The sequence below is a fragment of the Crotalus tigris genome, unplaced genomic scaffold (assembly GCF_016545835.1).
Source record: "Crotalus tigris isolate CLP2741 ecotype Arizona unplaced genomic scaffold, ASM1654583v1 scf7180000024384.25900115:4084858, whole genome shotgun sequence".
Lineage (NCBI taxonomy): Eukaryota > Metazoa > Chordata > Lepidosauria > Squamata > Viperidae > Crotalus > Crotalus tigris.
In genome coordinates, this window is record NW_024100554.1 from 2,771,528 (window position 1) to 2,794,103 (window position 22,576).

The 22,576-nt window shown below is 34.0% G+C and overlaps 1 protein-coding gene across 40 annotated transcripts in view; it reads left to right on the plus strand.

Moving 5' to 3' along the window:
* RIMS2 (regulating synaptic membrane exocytosis 2) overlaps nucleotides 1-22,576 on the plus strand; it is a 280,764-nt gene that overhangs the window by 150,188 nt on the left and 108,000 nt on the right. For 25 of the 40 annotated variants that reach the window (XM_039328826.1, XM_039328829.1, XM_039328857.1 and 22 more), the window contains 5 exons: nucleotides 4,006-4,162; nucleotides 7,479-7,592; nucleotides 16,655-16,720; nucleotides 18,681-18,788; nucleotides 21,409-21,480. In XM_039328826.1, the coding sequence (XP_039184760.1) occupies nucleotides 4,006-4,162; nucleotides 7,479-7,592; nucleotides 16,655-16,720; nucleotides 18,681-18,788; nucleotides 21,409-21,480 (517 nt within the window). The remainder of the gene's footprint in view (nucleotides 1-4,005; nucleotides 4,163-7,478; nucleotides 7,593-16,654; nucleotides 16,721-18,680; nucleotides 18,789-21,408; nucleotides 21,481-22,576) is intronic. The other 15 variants (XM_039328852.1, XM_039328835.1, XM_039328841.1 and 12 more) reach the window with 2 other exon arrangements.

Below are 22,576 nucleotides of genomic sequence, written 5' to 3' on the forward strand. Positions count from 1 at the left end.
CAAAATATATCTGATGGCAAGGAAGAAGATATTTAAAAATGGAATATAAAGCTGTTAGGGAAATGTCACAACTTGAGAGACAGGGAATGAAAAGAGAAGTAGAGGGAGAAAGGAACTGGGAGTTGCTTAAGGAATATAAATGTGAGGAATTCCCCCCCCCCCAAAAATATCCTACCTAAATTGTCTTCCTCATGCCAAACAATTTTTACAAAAATAGAAAGAAAATTCCTAGGCAATCTAATTGCCCTGGCTTGGAAAGATACTTGGCAAAGAAAGAAAGCAAAAGCCAGATTTAAAAATAGAAGATTTGACCTTTTAGAGGGGGCATTATATGTTTAAATACTTGTTTGAATAAGATTAAAAGAATGGATGGCCCTTAGATATAATTAGACTTTTATAATGAAAGATATGATTTAGAACTAGACAGCATTTTTTTTCCTTTTTTTGATATGGGAAATGTGAAGATAAGAGGAGGATTTATATGAGTAAAACTTTTAGCTATATAAATGTAATTAATATTGAGAAAATCATAACTGAAAGATATTTCAAATAGTGATGGGAAATCAAACCTTAACAAGAACATGAAAAACAGGATATTGATTAATGAATTGACATTATTGATTTGTGAATTGATATTATTGTTATTTGTATATTAGTAAAATGTGATGAAGATGCTTATATTTAACTTTGTATACATTAACAGTACCAAAAATTGTAACTGTGTAATGAAGGGAAAATGGAAAAAATATGGAGAAGAAAGGCAGATCAGGGAAAAAATACTGGATTATGTAGTATTGAACAGATTTATATTGAAGAAGTCAATGTTAAATATTTGAACCCAGGCACTTTATTGCTCCAAGACCAATTCATTTCTTGCTAACTAATATTTCCCTATTACCTACCTTATCACTAGTAAGTACAGTCAGCTGTTGGATAAGTGGCATTATACAGTAGTGAGAAATGGCTGTCCAATTTTTTTGCTCTTATTTTTTAATTTGCATTTTCAAAAGTAAAAAAATGGGAGGAACTGCATATGTACTTTTAAACAAATCTTAAATACATTTATTTCTATATATGGGAGATCAGACAGAAATGCACTTAGAGATTTTCTTTAATTAAAATATTTAAAAACCATTTAGGATAAAGAGTTTTCTCAGTATTAATTGGTAGATATTAACTTTGTAATTTATTTGCTGTAAATAACCACCTAATTTGTGTTCTATTTTTATGTGAAACTATCTCATTATGTTTTCAAGAACATTGTCAGGCTACTATTATTTCTTAGTGAGAAAAATATATATTCCAGATGTTAAATATTTCCTGGTGTAAACTACATTTACTCCCATAAATTGTGGACAGGACAGCATTATAATGATTAATGTTTTTAAGCGAAACAGTTATCTTTTCAATGCTAAAATAGATCTTTCTTTTCATAAATGAAATTTCCACTTACAGAATTCTTGCCTCATGGGCAAATTATTGAAAATAATGATACAATGAATTGTACCATTGTACAGTTGTACAGTGTTAGGTACAACTATATCAAAGTCCTGCCTTGGGCATAAAAGCTAGCTAGGAGGGTTAGTCATTCTCAGCTCAGCTCAGCTCAGTTCACCTTATAGAGTTGTTGTGGGGGAATAAAAGCAGGAAGCAGTATTAAGTATGTTCGCTGCCTTGAGTTATTTATAAAACAATAAAGTCAGTATAAAAATAAAATAAATAAACTGCATGCTTTGTGATCTGCCTAAAACTCATAAGGGTACGTCCATGCCACAATAATTTAGGCCAGTGTTTCACAACGTCAAAGGCCTTAAGATGTTCTGCTTCATGTTGGCTGGGGAATTCTGGGAGATGAAGTCTACACATCTTAAAGTTGCTGAGGTTGAGAAATACTGATTTAGGCACACACAATATTTGCAGTTTCTCTCTAGGTTATAAATAGCATAGCAGTTCTGGTTCCTAAGCTCGAGAATCCATGTCACATTCTGTAGATCAGACAGTTCTCCTTTGCTTAGTGCCATATGATGACAATGCATGTTTTTCATGGGGACTGTGTGGTTATAATACCTTAATTATTTCTTCCTCTTTCTGCAGTTTGAATTTGGAAATTGAATGATTGAAATTTAGGGGGAAAAAGTAATAGAACCAAATATAATAGCAGTGCTATTGGATGAGACATTTTAAAAGTAATAAAATCTGTATACATTCATTGATGCATTTCATTTGTAATTGAAATGTCAAACATATGTCATTAACCTGCACCATAACAAGCTATGACAAATTATTTTTCCTTTACCCATATGTTTTTAACAATATTGTAATCAATTATTTCTCATTTGGGAATTTGGCAGTGCAAATGATACTTCTCTTAGCTAAATGCAAATGCAGTCTTCTTTCTGTTTCCTTCCTCCCTCTCTCCATGCCTCATTTTTTCAAGATTAAATGCTAAATTCCAAAATTTCCCTCAAAATTGATTTTCTAGGTTTGAATCTCATGGTAGGAAAAGAGACTTAGGAGAAGCAACAAGGACTAGAGAAGAGTGTCTTTCAGCATTTTTCTGTTGCAAGTTAACCTCAATCCATCTGTCATCCCACTGATTGTCAGGATTGATTTGGCTGACTGATAGGCAGGCATCATCTTTTGCCCTTGCTACTCCATATTCGTCCCTCTCAAAGCTGTGCCTATCTGGCACATGCCAGATAAAAGGAGTGTACCAAATCTTTGGTCAATGGTATAGCTCAAAATCCAAGAATCTGGGCCATCTTCTAAATATAATATATATTGTGACTACCCTGCAAATAATCTTGGTACTTCTTTTGTTTTAGATGTATAAAGTTATGTTTTTCCAGTTTCAGCTTTTTTTATACATTGTGTCATGATTTTTGATGTCCTCCCTTGTGTTTTTATAATCTTACTTGTAATAAAATCAGCAGATTATATAGGCTTGTTGACAAACACCCCCAGTTTCCAGGCTTTTAATTAAGATACGGTAGACTCGGTTAAAGTACTTCCCTTGGGAAGCAATGAAAAGACATAATGAACACATTATATATAAGTAGCTTATTTTGAATTAGCACTTTCTAGATGAGAGACAGATTTATTTAAAATATCATTCCATTTTATATACCATTCATTTTATTAATCTTTATGTTTTTAACTTGTTCAGTAAAGGGTTTCTCCCTCATATAATTGAAGAATTTTTGTTTAATTTTGTTGCTTACAGCTGTGTACCTATGGAGAAATTATATTAATAAGAATAAGTAGGGCATTATCTTTTTTTTGAAACATCCCTAAGGAAGGCTTACACCAGCAGTCAGTCTTTTCTCCCCCACCAAGCTGTATTATTTTTAGAAATTACAATGAAAATTTTGTGATGGCAGGCCATTTTCTGTGACATTACATCTAAGGAACTAAGGAAATCAGTTTTTATGAAAGAGATTAAAGTTGTTTGGGACCAAGACTACAAAAAATACTTGCTGTAGGATCTATTAATAATGTTGAGATTGATAAAGTAGGAAGAGGGCCCAAGCAAAAGAATATCTGAAAAATAAGAAGATATAAATTTGATATGATTTCAGAAAATTTCAAAAAGATTGTTCCTCCCCAAAAGAATAAGAAATAAAAGTTTGCATTCCATTCAATGATAATAAATGTTACATAATTCGTTTTTGGGTAAAAATAATTTTGCATACAGAGCTGTCTGGGATCTGTGATGTCATCAAGCATTAGATATTGTGTGTTCTTCTTTCTATATCTATTTGGGAAAGAAATAAAACAGTAAGGAAATCTATTTCAGTTTTGGGGTTTCCAAAATTATTAGCTGGCCATTATGGGAAATGAATGGCTTCATTAGATGGTTTTTTGGCTCTATTTGACAAAGGCTATTTTTATGAATTTCTGCGATTTGATGTCAGCAATTTGAAAAAGACATAAATAATTTTCTACTGTCTATACTACTTAAAATATATAAAAAATAAGTCTTTCAGCTCCACTTTTTTTTTGTAGATTACAGACATAATGGAAGAGATCTTCAAAGTTCAACATTATCAGTGCCCGAACAAGTGATGTCATCCAATCATTGCTCTCGATCAGGCTCTCCTCAACGTGGTGACAGTATAGGAAGAACTAGATCATGGTCTCCCAGTGTTCCTCCATTACAAAGGTAAATTGTAGTTGAAACTTGTAAGAGAAGCCTGGTGTTTTCTTCAATATAAAATACACCGTGATAAAACATGACTTTATAACAATAAAAAAATGAAAGAGGGAAAATATCAAACTATTTCTTTACTTAAAACTAATACTTTTGTTTATGATGATCTATTTTATTATATATGTCAGTGTTTAGTTTATTTTTTTGGTCATTTCATTCGCTATAGTCACCAGTTCAACCAAATGATTCTGGGCTGCTTACAATTGTAAAATTATAAAGTAAAAAAATATTAAAACACTAAAAATATCCACAAAATAAATGATGTAAAATAGTAATATATAACATTTGTTAATTATTCATTGATGAATTTATATAATGATAAATAAATTAGATAATGAATATTTACATACACAAAGATTATATAATGTGTAAAATACTTTTTTATATTAGTATAATCTATCACCATTCAGATGAATTATATTTCCAGTAGCTGGTAATCTCCCAGCTGAGTGTAGTATGATATTCTACTTTTTAAAATTTTGTTTAATATGGAAAGCTGTAAATATGAAAGAAAATTTTCTGCACACAGACAAGAAACACTGAAGTGAGCAAAGTATACAATGATCTTGTTAGAACTGTGGTACTGATAGTAATTACCGTTATTTTAAACAATCATTTTTCTTCTGCTCACCATTTTTTCTTGGGAGATTTTAACTTATTTATTTTTAGTATGAAAACTTCATGCTGAAATATCTGTGATTCTATGCTACAGTGGCAATCTCTACATAGTATTCTTGTTCTATGAGATGGGTTCTACCTGTTTAAAATAACAGATATTGATTATAGTAAAGGATTTCCAATACATAAATAAATACATAAGCCAGAAAATATTTTTTGAGGTTCTCGCATATTTTGATCTATACATATTATAGATAATCTTGTTCTCTTGGTAACAAAATAGTCAGGCTCACATTAATAATTAGCCAGTGGTGCACTATTTTACTGAGACTTGTAAATTTATATGTACAATGTGAAATAAGTAAATTTTAGTAAAAGCATACAAAAGCCATGTTAACATCAGAAAATATCTCAAGAAAATGATTAAACTACTTATTCATATACTATTTATATTCATTATTTTATTCAAGGTTGTTCGATAACAGCTTAGGATTAAAATCCACACAAAAGTGCTACCTAATTAGAAATTTGTGTCTATACATATGTGTCATGAGAGAGAAAGCCCTGTCTCTTTCAGTTTTTGGCAAGTAGATGAAAGCCCTACAATCTAAAAATCGGTTATGTTCATATCTTCCAAACAATGGTAAACAGGCTCTTCTAACTCTTTTAACTCTATAGTGTGTGCAATTAATTTACAAAAAAATATTCAGTGAATTCATTATAGATATCATTTCTGATGTAATTTTTTTCAACAGTTGTGCCCTGGATACTATATGGAACATAAGCAAGAAATATCAAACTACTGAAGAAAATAAGTGCACGGGGATAGGAAGATTAAGGGATAGGAGAATATCAGAATTATAGTCCTCTCTAACCTCTAACTGGGAAAAATAATAGTAAACATTAGTCAGCCTTACACATTAGGAATTGCCCAAGAAGAAATGATGATGCAACCATCTTGCTGAGGTTCAGTTGTTTAGATGTTTGTAATGAGAAAAAGCAGGTTATATATGTTTATGTTTGTATGTATGTGTGTATGTTTGCGTTGTCAAAGACACCACTCTGTTCAAAAAGGTCTGGCCAAGGCTGTTTGACATCCCTGAACTTGAACCATTTTATTAAATATGGGAGGAGTAAAGCATAGGGAAGAGATACTTCCAGTCTATAAAATTTCTTCCTCTGCCCTAACATTTAGTTACAGACGATTATCTTTCCTCTAATGCCCCTTAAGGGACAATTAACACATATTTTAAGTCTCCATTACCATAGTCATAAAATTATGAATATTTTTTTTAGACTTCTTCCCTATGTGGTAACAAAAAGCAGTAGAGAAATCCAAAGGTTGTGAATGATTGTAACTGACCTACATTGTTTTGGTTGATCTCTGTCTCCCATCCCTCAAGAACCTGTTGCTATTCAAGAAAAACAAAGATAAGCATCCCTGGAAAAACAGGAATTCAGTAGCAATATTATCAACTGATAAAAATTTAACATTTAACGCAGGGGTGTCAAACTGCTGGCCCGTGGGCCAGATGCGTCATCCGGAAGCCACGCCCACCCCATTACCGGCAATGGCAAAAACGTCCTGATAGGTTGCGCAACATCACGTGATGTTGTGAGTTTGACATGTCTGATTTAAGGTTTTTTCCCAACTGACAAAAAATTAAAAATATAAATTGTATTAGTCAGAAAAAGTCTTACCATCCTCTTGATTTTTTACTGCCATTGAGTTAATATAGGCCTCCTATAATATCCATGAAAAAATATCCCTTCCTATAGTGTGTGAAAGTTTCAATTGTTTATGAAAATTGCATACTTATTTTAAAAATGTAAAAGTTCCTTTTAAATATCAATCATCAAATTTTCTAAATGAAGGATCATCATGCCAAGAGTTAAATAGTGTTTTTTAAAAAAAATATGAAGGAAAATACTTAAATGATATTTTATAATATTCAATATATCGCCATATAAAGATTGGTGCATTTGTATGTCTGGTACTTTTATTAATTAGAGAATTAATGTACATTCCCTTTTATACTTCTCTGATTATAGAGTGAATTCTCCTTCCTGCCTTAACTAGAGTTAAGAACTAAATTAAAATTAATGTGAATTACCAATAAAGTTCATCAAGATACCTATTTAATAGAATTTGTTTCAATAAGTACTGGTTATTTTGCATGAATAATTTTAAATTACATGCTTACTTTGTAGTGGGTAGATTATTTGGAATTTCATTTTATTTCCAAATAAGATTGGTCAGTTGTTGGGCAATAGAATTGTATATAACAGCACAACGATTATAGGCCATGGCGAAAGCAAATCCAAATATTCAGGAAACAAATTTCCTATCTTTTTGGAGGCATTAGAATCTGGCTTAATTTTTTCAAATTCCTCTCATCAATTAAGAGGCTATGGAATTTCCATTTTACAATTATCTGATTGCAAAGATTTATACGATGCTAAAGCGTTTTCCAAAAGGCTGTATCACATGCCAGAATTTAAATAACCAGCAGGTATTAATGACCAGAAAAAAACTGTTAGAGTGAAGAATGCAACAGCTTACATTTGATTAATAAAGATCATTTTAGAGATTAGCAAAGGGATTTGCTCATTTCCCCCTCTATAACATTGATGGTTTTGTTTCTTCAAGGAATGTGGAACATGGGTCTCGAGGGACCCGATCTACTCCTGCACATTACAATACCATGAATCGAATGGATAGACATCGAATAATGGATGACCACAACTGTCCAGACAGAGAGAGGTAGATATTCTGAAGTAACAGAGTAAACAATGGAAAAAGAGTCTATAGACAGAGTCAATTCTGCTCTCTGGTTTACAAAATTAGGGTAGAGAAAAAAGAACTGTTCCTATTTTTGACATTATTATTTTGTTACAGGCATTGTGTTGTATATTATGTATTCATATTGTGCATTTTTCCTGTCAGAAAAACTAGAAGGCAGTAAGTATCTTTTAACTTGAAGATGTAGGGCTTTATTCTATGAGGTTTTTATTTTATTTTGACTATTAATTTTATTTTGAATAATAATTTATTTAAGGTAAATAATAATTAGTCTGTTAAGGTCTTTAGAAATAGGAATGTATAATAATTTAGCAATATAATTTAATATTTATATATCAAATACTTGGAAAGCTTCATGATACGTTCTATACTTGATTTTAGCATCAATTGCCTATGTATAAGTAGATTTAAACAATATATACTTATCCTGTATCTTTTAGGGAGCATTTCTCTCTGGATAAAAAATATATATAGTGCAGCTGTTGATCTTCAGAGTATAGGACTTCATCTTACAGACTGGACTTAGTGCAAAAGGATCTCTTTTAAATATAATATTTCTTATAATATATATAAATATATTTATTTTAATTAATTTTTCCATGGTTTGATCTGTATATTTGAATTAGAGATGGGAGCAGAATTAATGTTGGTAATTTTCTCTCCCATGACTATGGCAAAACGTGGCATTTCTTACCACTGAAAATCTGTTGCTTCTGTGGCTTTGATGGGGGGGGGGGGAGAAGCAGATGAATAGTGCATCTGGTTTTGGGCACCACGATGTAAAAAAGATGGATGTTGAGGTTCTAAAAAGAGTACAGAGAAGAGCAACAAAGAAGATTAGGGGACTGGAAGTTAAAACATATAAGGAACGGTTGCTGGAATTGTGTATGTCTAGCTTAATGAAAAGAAGGACGAGGGGTGACATGATAGCAGTGTTCCAATATCTCAGGGGATGCCACAAAGAAGAGGGAATCAGGCTCTTCTCCAAAGCACCTGAAGGCAGGACAAGAAGCAATGGATGGAAAATAATCAAAGAGAGAAGCAAAGTAGAACTTAGGAGAAATTTCCTGACAGTTAGAACAATTAATCAGTGGAACAACTTGCCTCCAGAAGCTGTGAAAGTTTTTAAGAAGAGACTGGACAACCATTTTCTGAAATGGTATAAGGTTTCCTGCCTGAGAAGGGTGTGGACTAGAAAACCTCCAAGGTCCCTTCCAACTTTATATTATTATTATTATCAATCATCGCACAGTCAGCCAGATGTTCAGACTGGATTTGGCATTTTGTCTACCTATCGAGTCCTTACCCAGGACCTGGGATAGGCAGAAGTAGATGTTTGATGGTATTACAGGTATCGTCGCAGGATGGAAGCAGTTCCTAATAAGGCCGCCTTTTGCAATTGACTAATAGCAAATTTGTCAATGCCAATGGTGTTCAAGTGGTGCTCCAGTTGTTTTGGGATTGCGCCCAAGGAGCCTATGACTATTGGTACTACCCTTGCTTGCTTTTGCCACAGTCTTTCTATTTCTATTTGTAGGTCTTTGTATTTTGTTATCTTCTCCAGTTCTTTCTCTTCTATTCTGCTGTCTCCAGGCACTGCCACGTCCACTATCCAGACTTTTTTGTCTTTCTTATCGACAATTGTTAAGTCTGGGGTGTTATGTTGCAGGTGCTTGTCTGTTTGAATTCTGAAGTCCCAGAGCAGTTTAATTTTATCATTTTCTATGACTTTCTCTATTTTATGATCCCACCAGTTTTTGCTTACAGGCAAATGATATTTTTTGCAGATCTTCCAATGCACCATTGTTGCTACTTTGTCATGTCGCTGCTTGTAATTATTATTATTATTATTATTATTATTATTATTATTATTATTATTATTATTATCATCATCATCATCATCATCATCATCATCATCATCATCATTATATCACCCTAATAAGAATCAGGTGGGTTTCCTGTTTGGGTGCCTTCATACATATTATTCACACTCACCGGTCCAGAATTCTTGATCTGTCAATGCTCTGCCAGTACTTCAGTCAAGTCCTGTGTTCTTAAGTAAGGCATAGTATCTGGAATCTTAATTTAAGATCCATTTCTGCTTCCTTTGTGCATGACTTGCCCCAAAAGATGGCATTGCCCACTCACTGAATAAGTTGATCCAGACCTTTCAATTAACATGTTAAGGTGCCAGTAGATTCCAACATTTTAGTAAGGAATGAAAACTCCAGGACTGCATCTTTCTAGGACCAGAGATACTAATGTTTTTTTCTGTTTTTGTTTTCATGCTGGTAATCAAGAATGTGTTTATGCAGTGAGTAAAAATGACGAATGAAAAAAGAACCTAACTGGATCAAACCAATGTCTCATATATTCTAGTATGCTATTTTATATGGTGGCCTACCAGAGGCATTCTGGGAACTCATAAGCACAGACAGAAAAGCAATGGCTTTGTTCTATTGTTGGTCAATAGCATCTTGTACTTAAAATATGCTGCCTAGACTATGAATATAGTAGCCATAGGTAGGCCAGGCTTTTGTGAATTTGTCTTTCCTCTTAAAACCTGAAAAAGATGGCTCTCAGTAGGCATTCACTGCAAAAGACAGTGAATTTGATGATTTACAAGTTTTGTGTAAAGGGTTTTTTGTTTGTCAGTCCTGAATGGTCCCTAGATTAGTTTCCATGAATGAGTATGAGTTCTAACTAGGTACTCACTCTGGTCATGTTTTCCACACCATACATTATTTTATGTATCTCTGTTTTCATGCCTCTCATCAAATCTCCAACTTCAGAATATGTTCAGATGTAGTACTATTTTTCAGATACAATAGATTCATATAACTATATTGGATGCTTCATTCTCAGTTCCATTCCTAATAAGTCATCCAAATGAATTGTCCTAGTAATTCTCTTCTAAATATTAATTTGATCTTTTTATAGCTGTCACATATTGATTAACATTTTCATTGAACTAGCCACACTAAGTCCATCATCAATTTCTTTAAATTATCCACTGCAGCTCAGATTTGTTTGTCCCAATGTGCACACTTTGTATTTTATTATTTTATTTGTGATTTTGAGCCCACTTTGGAGCTAATATTATTTTACTTTCTTGAACAGTTGTTAACAATTACCAATTGTCATTAGCAATTATGGACAGATAGTTATTTAACAAATAGCACAAAGTCCAACATCGGTCCTATCCAGTCCTATACTTTGTACATCTTTCCAGTATAAAAATTGTTATTTATTCCTTCTCTTAGTTCCCGTTCTTGAAATGGGTGCTAATTTCTGCAAATTTCTGGACAGGTTCATTCTGTCCAGAAAATGGGTACCAGGGCTTTTTTTTTTTTTTTTAATCTGAAAACCAATTTTTCCCAAGCAGGAACATAGCTTTCTTTAGCAAGAATTAGGAAGATAAAAAAGCACAAGAATTCGAGCAAGTGGACTACGTTTCAGTTTAAAACCAATGTAGCTCATTGGGAGTGGAGATTTTTAGTGTCCCCCCCCCTGTCATAGGATATACTGGAAGGGGAGGAAGCTCTTCACTGAGCCACGGTGGCGCAGTGGTTAGAATGCAGTATTTCAGGCTAACTCTGCTCACTGCCAGAAGTTTGGCAGTTCGAGTCTCACCTGCTCAAGATTGACTCAGCCTTCCATCCTTTCAAGGTCAGTAAAATGAGGACTCAGATAGTTGGGGACAATATGCTGACTCTGTAAAACCACTTAGGGCTGTAAAGCATGGTGAAGTGGTATATAAGTCTAAGTGCTATAGCTATTACTATTTTAAAAGAGGTTGTTTATATAATGGTGAACTGAACTTTTGTCAGTCTGAGAATCAATTCTTACATGGAAACAATTTTAAATAAAAATTATTATTTCATTAGAATATAATTTATTACATCTGGGATTTTGACTTAGTATTTTAGTGGGATATGGTAATACTGTTCAGTGATAAATCCCTCTTTGTTTTAGGCTATGTTAGAAAACAACAAGGATTCTTATAACTTCAAAAGGAAAAGATACTTTTCAGAACTAATATGTGCTATTGTTCTAGAGATTTTAAAAACCTATAGTGCAAAAACTTCAAATACTCTTTTGAAGTCATCACTTTCACATTGGATGCTGTTAAGTAGGAATAACTTTAATTGATGAAGTTAGGCTTATAAAAGCTTGCTTTCAATTGCTTTTGAAAGACTATACATAGTACTAAGTTACAGATTCTACTTTATGATGCCACAAGCTTAAAAATAATGTTTATGCACAAATCTGTTTTGAAAAATGTAGTAAATCTGTAAATTTTTGTTACTGCAGAACATTAGGGGAAATATAAATAGAGCCTATCCATAACATATTTCTTCCTCTGTCTCCATGGAATTCAGGGTACTTGATTTCTATCACTATTTTCTTAATAGCAACCTGGTAAAAGAGTTTAGGCTAGAGGCAGTAACTGATTCCAAATCACTCAGAAATATTTGTGGCATAGTCAGAATACAGCCTTAGATCTTAATCCTGATTTAATATTGTAAACAATGCAGCACATTAAAACAGCATTCTTGATTTTTAAGCAGTACCGTATTTTTATTTGGAGATTGAGGGCAATAGAAGAAGGGGATGACAGAGAATTGAATGAGGTGGCTGGATGGAGTCACTGAAGCAGTAGGCGTGAGCTTAAATGGAATCCAGAAAATGGTAGAGAACAGGAAGGCCTTGAGGAACATTGTCCATGGGGTCGCAATGGGTCGGACACGACTTCGCAACTAACAACAACAACAACAAATGGCATAACAAAAACAAGAGATTATTTTTATTGACATAAAAAGTAATTTAATTAAAATTAACACTAGATGTAATAATGCTATGCTTCCTTTAAAATGATTTGGGAAAAGTGCTTTAGAACTTGCTTCAGTGAGAGAGCAGGATCTCTATGTTGTTCATTAAAGCAGCCACATTTGTTGAGGCATAGATTGTGTTGCTTTCTTACTAATGAGGTTTAGTGATTAGATGAAAATATTAAGTGTATTTTCCCTAAATGATTTCGGGAAGAAAGATAGTAAAAAAAATTTTTTTCTGATGAATTCCTATTTGATATTCTACTATATTTGAAAGGAATTATATTGTATATACTCACTTTCTAGTGTGAGATTCATGAGCACTCAGACTTTTCACTGGAAAACCTGGTGTCACAAGGGAAAATATCACAACAATTAAAGGGGCAGGGACTTGATGATTTAACAGCTAGAGAAGAGGGGGAGAAATCCCTAACAGAAGAATAATCCATATACAGAGCAAAAGTGACTTTTATTAACAAATAGTGCTGATGCTGCAAACAATCACAAAGACATAGAATAAAAATCCTCTTCATATTTTTAGCAATAAACTCCCTAACTATTTTAACTAGGTCTCTGCAGGGGAATAAATCTCTCTAACTGGGCAGAGATCAAGTTAATTGGGCAGTTATAGAAACATTGGGTTGTTAGTTGGTCAATCTCTTGCTGGTTGAATATAAAAATTGGCATATTTGCTGGTTAGGCTTTTAAAAAGCTGTTCCTTTCCTTCTACTCAAAGGACTCAAGAAATGGATTTGAGATAACAATGTTCCTTGCAACTTGCCTTGATATGAAATTTGCTCTTTTGTTAAACCATGTAATTTGGGGATTGTGGCCTTGCAGCTACTAGGAAAAGTGAGGAGCAAAAACAAAGTAGAATCCAGTTGACTAGAATATTCTGCCAAGTTTTAACCCAGCAGATCTGTGGTACAGACTGCCCAGCCAGATTAATGGTCTGTTAGTAATTTCTACTATTAAAAGACAGTTATAAGACTATCTGAGATTCTTTTGAGCTTTAAGTCTGTGAAAATGGTAGTTCTCGCAGAATTGATCACAGTAATTCAATCTGGAATAAACAGTGTCAGAGGCACTATTACTTAGTTGATATTACTTCCCTTAATTAGTAACCCATCTAGACTGTTTCCTAAGACAGCCTGGTGGTCCAGGTGAAAGTCAGATCACCCTGGTCTCCACAATATAGGGATGCTTATCTATGATAGGCTTTTTCTTTAGGGGTAAGATATAGTTGGGCTTCTCCAATTTCTAAGGGTTTCTCCAAAGGACTTGAAGTTTTTTCCCAGGATTACAAATATTGACTCTGATGGTGCTTAGAAGACTGCAGCAGGTCCTTGCATATTGTTGCTCCAGCAGCTTACCAAATTCAGTGGGCATTCAGGTTTGGCCAATTTATCCTATCTATACCATCACTTAATGATGGTAATTGGGATTAGAATTTCTATCACTAAGCAATGTGATTGCAGAATGCAATGTCATATGACTGTATCACTCAGCGATGGAAATTCTGATACTTCCAGTTGCTCTCATTAAGTAAATCCCATGCTGTTAAGTGCAACATCATATGTCACATTTGCAACTTCCTGCCAACTTGCTTGTAGGAAATTGGCAAAGAAAGTTCCAAATGTCAATCAAATGGCCTCAGAACACTGCAGTATCATAACTGTGAGCCAGTAACTGAGCACCTGGATCATGACCATGTGACTGGACTGCAGGGATGCTTCTGTGTGAGAAACAGTCATAAGTACCTCTTGTTCAGCACCACTGTAAGTTTGAATGGCTAGTGGGTGAATGGTCATCATGAGAGGATCACCTGTATCAACTTTTCTGGGACTGCTCTATCAAAAAAGCCTTATTCCAGTTCAAGTGTTGAGCAAAAACTGACAATTATTTACATATCCTGCTACCGAGTATATCCCTGGTGTTGCTTCTTGACATACTAATTGTTTGTGAGTGGTGCAATAAGATCTTCACTCTTATTTTCAAATATCCAGTGAAACAGCAGAGTAGTCCATTTAGCAGCTGGCCCAGATAGCACACTGTGTGAGCCAACAATGTGAGGACTCATATAAAAACTGTACTGTGCCAGAAATGCTGGGAGTCAGTCTAGGGATCTATCAAATTTCTTTTAATTGGCTTCAGGACATTTGTAATGTGAAAATGTTATAGTTGCACCATGTAAATGCTAAGAGTGAACTGACAAAGTTTTTCTGAGTTTTTTCTGCAAGCAAAAGTTTCAGTTTGGTTGCAAAAACAGAAAGGAGCAAGTATCTCTGTTTTGGTGTTAGAATCAAACTGTACTTTTCTAGAGTCAGCAATCACACAGTACCAGGTTTGAAATGGGATCAATGATGAGGCTTTAGTAACAAACCCTCAGAAGACAGGTAGAATGCCCAGCTGAACAGTTACACACAAGTTCCATAGTAAATATCTGTACAATTAAGATGCTCCAATATGAATTGATCCAGAGACAGATCAACAATGATTTAGTATCATAGTTAAAAGAAAAAAGCTAGTGCACCTACAGCACCCATATCTGTTAAACAGGATGTGACAATGGCAGAGAAATTAGTTATCTGTATCAGAGTTCAGACACCAGAGGATTTCACAGCTGGTTTGAGACTTCAAGCCAAGAGCAGAACAAAAAGCCAGAATAATAGGATCACAGATCCAGTATTGCCAGTCACTTGATTGAAATGTTGTTAACGTCTATTGCTGAGAAATCTTTGTTCTGTCATTTAAAATACTGGCTCATTGTGGGTCTAGGCACTCTGCCAGGATCTGGCCTCTTATTACATCTGAGTCACCTGCTGATTCTCATTAGGTCCCTGATCTATTCCAGGTGATTGGAGCTCCTGAGCCTTACTGTTTGCCAGATCAGGCTGTTCAGCCTCTGATTCTGATGAGTTAGAGTAGACCATTACAAGGAGGCAGCTGTTATGAGCTGCTACTGATGTGTGGTGAAATCTGGGTGAGCCATCCCTTAATTTTGTGTGTGTGTGTATCTGTGCTCAAGGGAAAGTATTGACCTCATAGAAATTCTTCAATGAGATTGATGTCCCTTCAGTTAAAGAAACTGTCTGCCAGTAAACGCTGTTTTCTCTTCTGCAGCCAAAGTACAAATAGTCACAGAGGCCTGCAGATGGAAGGAAGTGGACAATCCTGCAGGAAGTAAAGTGAAGCCCTGCAGGCCACCAATCTCTCTTAGGATCTTCTTTCTAGTCACAGTATTCCCATACAGGAATCTCAGACTCTTTTTTTTTTTTTTTTTTAAATGCTTTTATTGTAAGACAGAAAAGAGAAAAAAAAGGATAAAAGGAATACATTAAGAATATACAAAATATAAAAATTACATAAATATTTACAATATATTAAAAAAGGAAAACACCCCATTATTTCTGCAAACAATCCTGAATTAAAACAGATATAAAGATCCTTTAGAACTAATATTAGAACCAAACTACAAATTGATGAAAGTAGCCAATTTTATAAGATTTAGTCAAATTCATAATATAATTAGCAAGAATTTCTAATAATCTGAAGCAATATCTTTGTGGCTTATCAGACAGAATCTAGTGATTCCTTTTTTTAGCAAGTTAGTCTTTGTACCCTCTTTCTTCTCTGTGCCCTCTTTCTTCTAGCTCTCAGTGTTATTTTCTGCCAAACAGTTGAATTTTAGGAAAAGACTGTTTCCATCTTTATGAACTTTTTGATTAATCACACTTATGGTGAAATCAGTACAATGTAATGTCCTCAACATCTGACATGCCAAGATAGTTCTGTGAATTTATTCTGGAATATTCCTAAATATCTGTAAATATCTTGCAACCTATTGCTTAAGTCTTTTGTAAATATGATAGTTATGTGGCAGCCACCTTCATTAATCAAAGCAATAGTACCTTGATTTGATTTGCACATCATCCACATTTCAGGTATGCGGGGGGGGGGGGGGGGGAAGGAGGAATTAATTGCTTATAATAGTATTGCATCAGGAAAAGCACATTAATATATGGATCCCTTTTATGAAGTTATTTTTCTGTATAAAAATTACACCTTTATAGTGTCTTTGTGCTTGTGCTGTCAGGCCTTCATGTTTTATGATATATATCTATATCTATATATGACACTATCTTAATTTTATTGTCTTACATTTTATTTTTGTTTCTGCTATGCTTTCAGTCATTATCTCACTCTGCCTTGGTCCCATCACACGCAATCCATTGACTACCATCATAGAGATGCCAGGTATCTGCTTTCCTGTGTGTGACTCTGTGTATAAATGCATGCTTTTACTTGAACTTGTATTTTTTGCTTCATACTAGTTAAGCCACTGAATGGCTTAATAACAAATCTTTTGCAAATATTAATACTTGACTTTAAAAAAAGTACTACCTTACATTCATTGTTTGTCTAATCAATAGAGAGCATGTTATACAATGGCACTTTTTGCCCTGTTCTTGAACAGTTATCATTCTTTGTCTATGAAGTTCTAGATGTTAGAACCATTATTCCATATTACCATCCATAATATCAAGCTGCTATTCACAATCCTAGCACTGCTACCAGATAAAAATTGTTATACAAAGTTGAAGAATTGAAGTGGATACTGTATAGTAGCTGAAGGTGTTGGTTGTATTCCAGAAGAGGATGGACTCATCTCATTGATGAACTTGCTAGGTATCTTTAAGTGACCCTGTCCCCTTGCAGTCCCACCTGTATCATGACAATAATGCTGATTTGCCTTACTAAATGATAAGGATTGATGCAGTTATGTAAATATTTTGAATTTCCAAAATATTCTATAATAGTAGTTGTTCCCAGGATCCTGGGTACATTTGCAGCCATTCTGAACCAAATATTTCTCTGTCTGTCTGTCTGTCTGTCTGTCTGTCTGTCTGTCTGTCTGTCTGTCTGTCTGTCTGTCTGTCTGTCTGTCTGTCTGTCTGTCTGTCTATCTATCTATCTATCTATCTATCTATCTATCTATCTATCTATCTATCTATCTATCTATCTATCTATCTATCATCAGAAATCTTAGATGTCCCTGTCAGTGCCTTCCCAATTGCATAATATTTAAGAAAATAGGATCCGAATACTGAAATAACAACAATATAGCAGAAATTAGCCAGCTGTTAATTTTTTGCCTTCTATAACAACTAGCTAATGTCTTTAAAAATACATTGTTTTTATGTGGGCACAAATATAAGATTTAGTATGCTGGATTAAAGCTATTTTGAATTTATACTAGTAAGAAGAATGCTTTTTTCCTATTATGCAGGATCTAGTGACTATATATTCCCAGTATCTGTAATTTAATGCAATCAAATGTTATTTTTTTTTTAAAAAAAATAGCCTATCACTTGTCAGATTTTTAAATCATAAGAGATTTGGAGTTGTCATTTGAGATCACCAAGGATTTTGTATAAATGCATAAAATCTCAGGAATTAATGATGATCAAATCTTATCAGAATTTCTGTTTAATTTTTTTGCAGTCTGCATCATGATATGTGATCCCATATCTGCAAAAGATTGCCAACATCTGAACTATATTATGATAGCTATAATAATTTCACAAATTTAAAATTATGCCCAAAAGTTTGGAGATCCTTTCTTAACAAGGGGTTCTCTTATACTGTAGCTGTTGATTAAGGGAAAAGTCATTCAGACTTCAGCCATGCCTTTCTTTCTTCCTACTAGTATTTAGCATTAATATTATGGATTATATCTGAGAAAAATGAGTTTTAGCTGAAAATATATATTTTCTTATTACTGGAAATTAACTCTTGTACGATTGGGAAAAGTTATATCAGAATTACCATAATGATGCTATTGAAGAGCCACTTACGTAGTTGGCTAGGATTTTTGCCATATTGATTGCATTATTAATTATATTTGAAGGAAACTTTACTTTCCTCATACATTGGATAATCAATAAAGTTTCTTGTAGCTGTCTCTTGGGCTTTTTCACATAAAATTCAGAAGTGCTCCAATATATCCTCCTTTCTAAATGTTCTATTCAAAACACGTTGATGCTTAAACTCTTATTTTGATCCACACTATAAATTAAACTACATGAATTAATGAACATATTTTTCATACCCATTTTATTTCCTTCTATCATTCATGTATATTTTCATGCCTAAATGCTATTCATTTCTCTGTTTCTTATTTTAGTTTCATGTTTCATTGCTTATGTTTTGGCAGCAAGAACAATTCATTGTATCCTAACTTTTGTGAAGATGCAGTCAGATTACTTCGATCGCATAGGATGTGCCGTACCTATTCTGAGGGTGCTTACAATGAGTTTGAGAGGTATAACATATACAAAGTATTATTAGTTTACAACATTCGGCACAAACACATACTATACTGATGATGGGTAAAAAGCTGTCACTGCTATTTTGAATGAGAGGTGCAATTAAGTGAATGTGAGTTCCACAAAGTGAAGAGCAAATACTATTTTATACAACGCATCTAAAGCAAACTTTTGAGGGTGAATATTTGTAGAATTCACTGCACACTATTAACAATTCAATATCGAAAATAATATTTTGGGTTTTGAATTCCCCTTATCTGGGAACTAGAAATTTTATATCTTTGGTTCTGAATGGGATTGCACTCCCCTACTGAGGCAGTCTACAGTCTGCAAGTCCAGGTGGCAGTTGTAACCACAAAAATGCCATGTTGTGTGCAAGTTGTACCTGTTCCTGGATCAACAGGTCTTCATTTCTGTCACTCATGTCCTAGTCATTTCCCAAATGGACTACTTCAACTTGGCTACGTGGGTTGCTGTTGAAGACCATTCAGAAGCTATAATAAGCCTAGAATGCTGCAGCACAGGAATTCATGGGCACATCAATATATGCTCATGTAACTAACCTACTTTCTGAGCTGCACTGGCTTCCTTGTTAGCTTCTGGGTGCAATTAAAAATGCAAGTTATCACATATAAAGCCCTACAGGACTGTATTGTTAGTGAAACTGCTTCTCCCAAATGATATCTGCCTGTCTCTAGAATGGACACACCTCATGTCATCTGATGCAATCAGGAGAAGTGCCTTTTCTGTTGCAGTACCTGTTGTTGCAATGATCCTTCACAAGATAGGGCTAGCACTGACCCTGATGGCCTTCAGAAAGCCAACTGAAGCTTACTATACTGTAGATATAGAAGGGGAATGTACATACTGCAGCCCTTGAACACAAACTTTCTCAGGGTAATGAGTCCCTACCCATTTTGATAGGAGAAATAAAAATCGAATGTAAGCTTCAATGGTATTCCCACACACAAAAAATGAAGTCTAATTTATTATACATATAATAAATAAATACTTTCTCTAGCTACTGGTTGTTGTAATTCCAGTGTTGGTCAGAAATTATCTATAAGTTGAAAATAAAGAAATCAACTTTTTGATAGCTTAGATCAATGGTGGCGAACCTATGGCATGGGTGCCAGAGGCGGCACTCAGAGCCCTCTCTGTGGGCATGGACTGTCGCCCCAGTCCTAGGCCTTCAGCTGGGTTTTATAAAACCTTTTCATTTAATAAAACCTTTTCACCACCATGTGCAAAAAAAAAAAAAAGTTCAATCAGTCAATTTCAACTTCTTGTGGGAAAACAAAAGTTCTCACAAAGTTGGAATTGATTGATTGAACTTTTTAGTCCCACCCAGTCTGCCGTTACCACCGCAGCCATGCCCACCCAATTGGCCACCCCCACCCAATTGGTCACACCCAGCCAATGGGCCACACCCACCCGGCACTCGACAATGCATAAGTGGGTTTTGGGTTGCAGTTTGGGCACTTAGTCTCTAAAAGGTTCACCATCACTGGCTTAGATACAATCTTTTTAAGGATTTATACAATTAAATCAGCATCTTGGATCTGCTTAGAAACAAAGCATTTAATTGTTTTACAATTAATAGTTACATAAAAGGGCATCACAGATAAAAGTCTACTTGGAGTATTTGCATTAGCTGAACTTACTTAATATTTTTAAGGGCAGTTCTGTATAGAGTGATTTCTGTAATCTAAATTAGAAATCATTAAATTATAAATTACCATGGCGTCATTTTTTGCCACAAGTAAGAATTTAACTTGAACAACACTCAGCTTATACTGAAAGAACATTCTATTGGGTATTATACCTATTACACATCATTCCCATATTCATACTTCTTATATACTACTTTTAAGCCACAGAATATTTTGAAAAAGCTATTCACATTCCCCTTTGTGCTATAACACATTCTGTTTTGGTCAATTGTATTACTTAATTTGAAAAAAATCCATAACATCCCTAATAAGTAATATTGAATATTATGTGTAGTAGCATTTTAATGTTGCCGTTACTCCATCCTCTCGCATAACTCCTCTAGGTTGACTGACTTAATAGCTAAGCATAAAAGGGAACTAAGCTAAACATTTTAGTGAGATGCTTGGAGCCAGAACACATTACTTGAATGGTTGGGAATGAATAATTCATTTTCCCAAACCTTTAAAAGTTTACAAAAAATGGCTTCACCTGGTGAATCTACCACAAATCTACATTCAGAGATAAGTGTTCATGTTTACCTCATGTCCTAATTTCATTATGTTGGATATTTTCTACTATATACACTACAACATTGACTGTTCTCATACCTCAGTAGTAGGCCAGTTCACATGAATGAATTTATGGGCTGAAAATCTTGCCATCATTGCTTTTGTTAGTTAAGGCATAGAATGACTTAACATAGTTGTTGAAGATAAGGTTATCACAGGCATATGAATCTTGTTTGAATATGGAATTATTTGGAAAATAGGTGTTTTCAGGATACAAATTATTTTTACTTTGCATTGTGCTAAAAGTTGCTTGATATTTGGTGGACATTATCATGCATCAGCAGAAGTATACAAGGCCATTCTAAAATACCTTTACTGTTTATTTTATGTTCAGGAGGAGTAGGAAGGAGGGAAGAGAGCCTAATGCATATGTTGATGACACGTTTATTTCTCCTGCTCTCGAAAGGTATTTACGTATAGATAGATAGATGTATAAATAATACACATATTTAAGAATTTGCAGCATAGAATTTTGAAGGAGATAATAGACATGGACTTACAGTGTATTCATTATCAACTTCAGACCCCTCATAGATGATGCGAATCTTAATTTGGTTTAACATACTATAGATATGGTAGAAGAGACTTTCAGTATGATTAAGGCTAATCAGAAGTGTGCAAAATATTTTGCATTAAAACCAATTTGAGCTAAAAGCAGGCTGCTTTGACTTTTGAATAATTTTGTAACCATTTCAAATGTAGCTGATATTGAAATGCTTTTTTGTGAGTGGAATACTTTCTGTTAAGATTGGAACACTTCTGGTGAAGCTTGAACAATCTATTTAATGCTCAAAGTGGCTAAATTTGAACTGTTTGCTCATTTTTAAGACTAATATAATTCATTTCATTGGTGGTCTTACAAATGGCTAAGGATGCTATGTAAAGGCTACCTCTCATATAATATGTTTAATATCTGTACTATCTGTTTCACTACTGTTGTATAATTTATTTATTATACAGATGTTTGGCAATGTTATAACTTAACTATTCTTGTTGCTGCTATTATTTATAACAGTGTGCATATCACTATCAGATTTATTGAGCAAATTTTGTTTAATAAATAAATTTACCTAGGCAAAATATAAAGTCTATATCTAGAGTTGTTCTGTTGATGGAAAGACTTTATTTTATTTTCAGGAATAGATACCATATAGATGACCTATTGCATAGACTCCATGAATAGATTTCTCCCACCTCCCTTGCCTTTGCAGTGTTCTTGTGCCAGCTATACTCACAATCTGGTACAAAATAAGATTGTGATGATTGTTAGGCTGTGCAGCTTGTACCTGAAAAGAAAATGAGAGTTCTTTGGACCAAGTGCTGTGTCAAATAAATATAGTTTCATATAGTATTTCTATCAAGACCTGATATATTTATTTACTTACAAAATTTCTCATGCTGCAAAGTGACTCTAGGTGACTTACAATTAAAATAATAAATATTAAAATATTAAAAGCAATATTATATTATTATATTATATATTAACAATTAATCAATTAAGT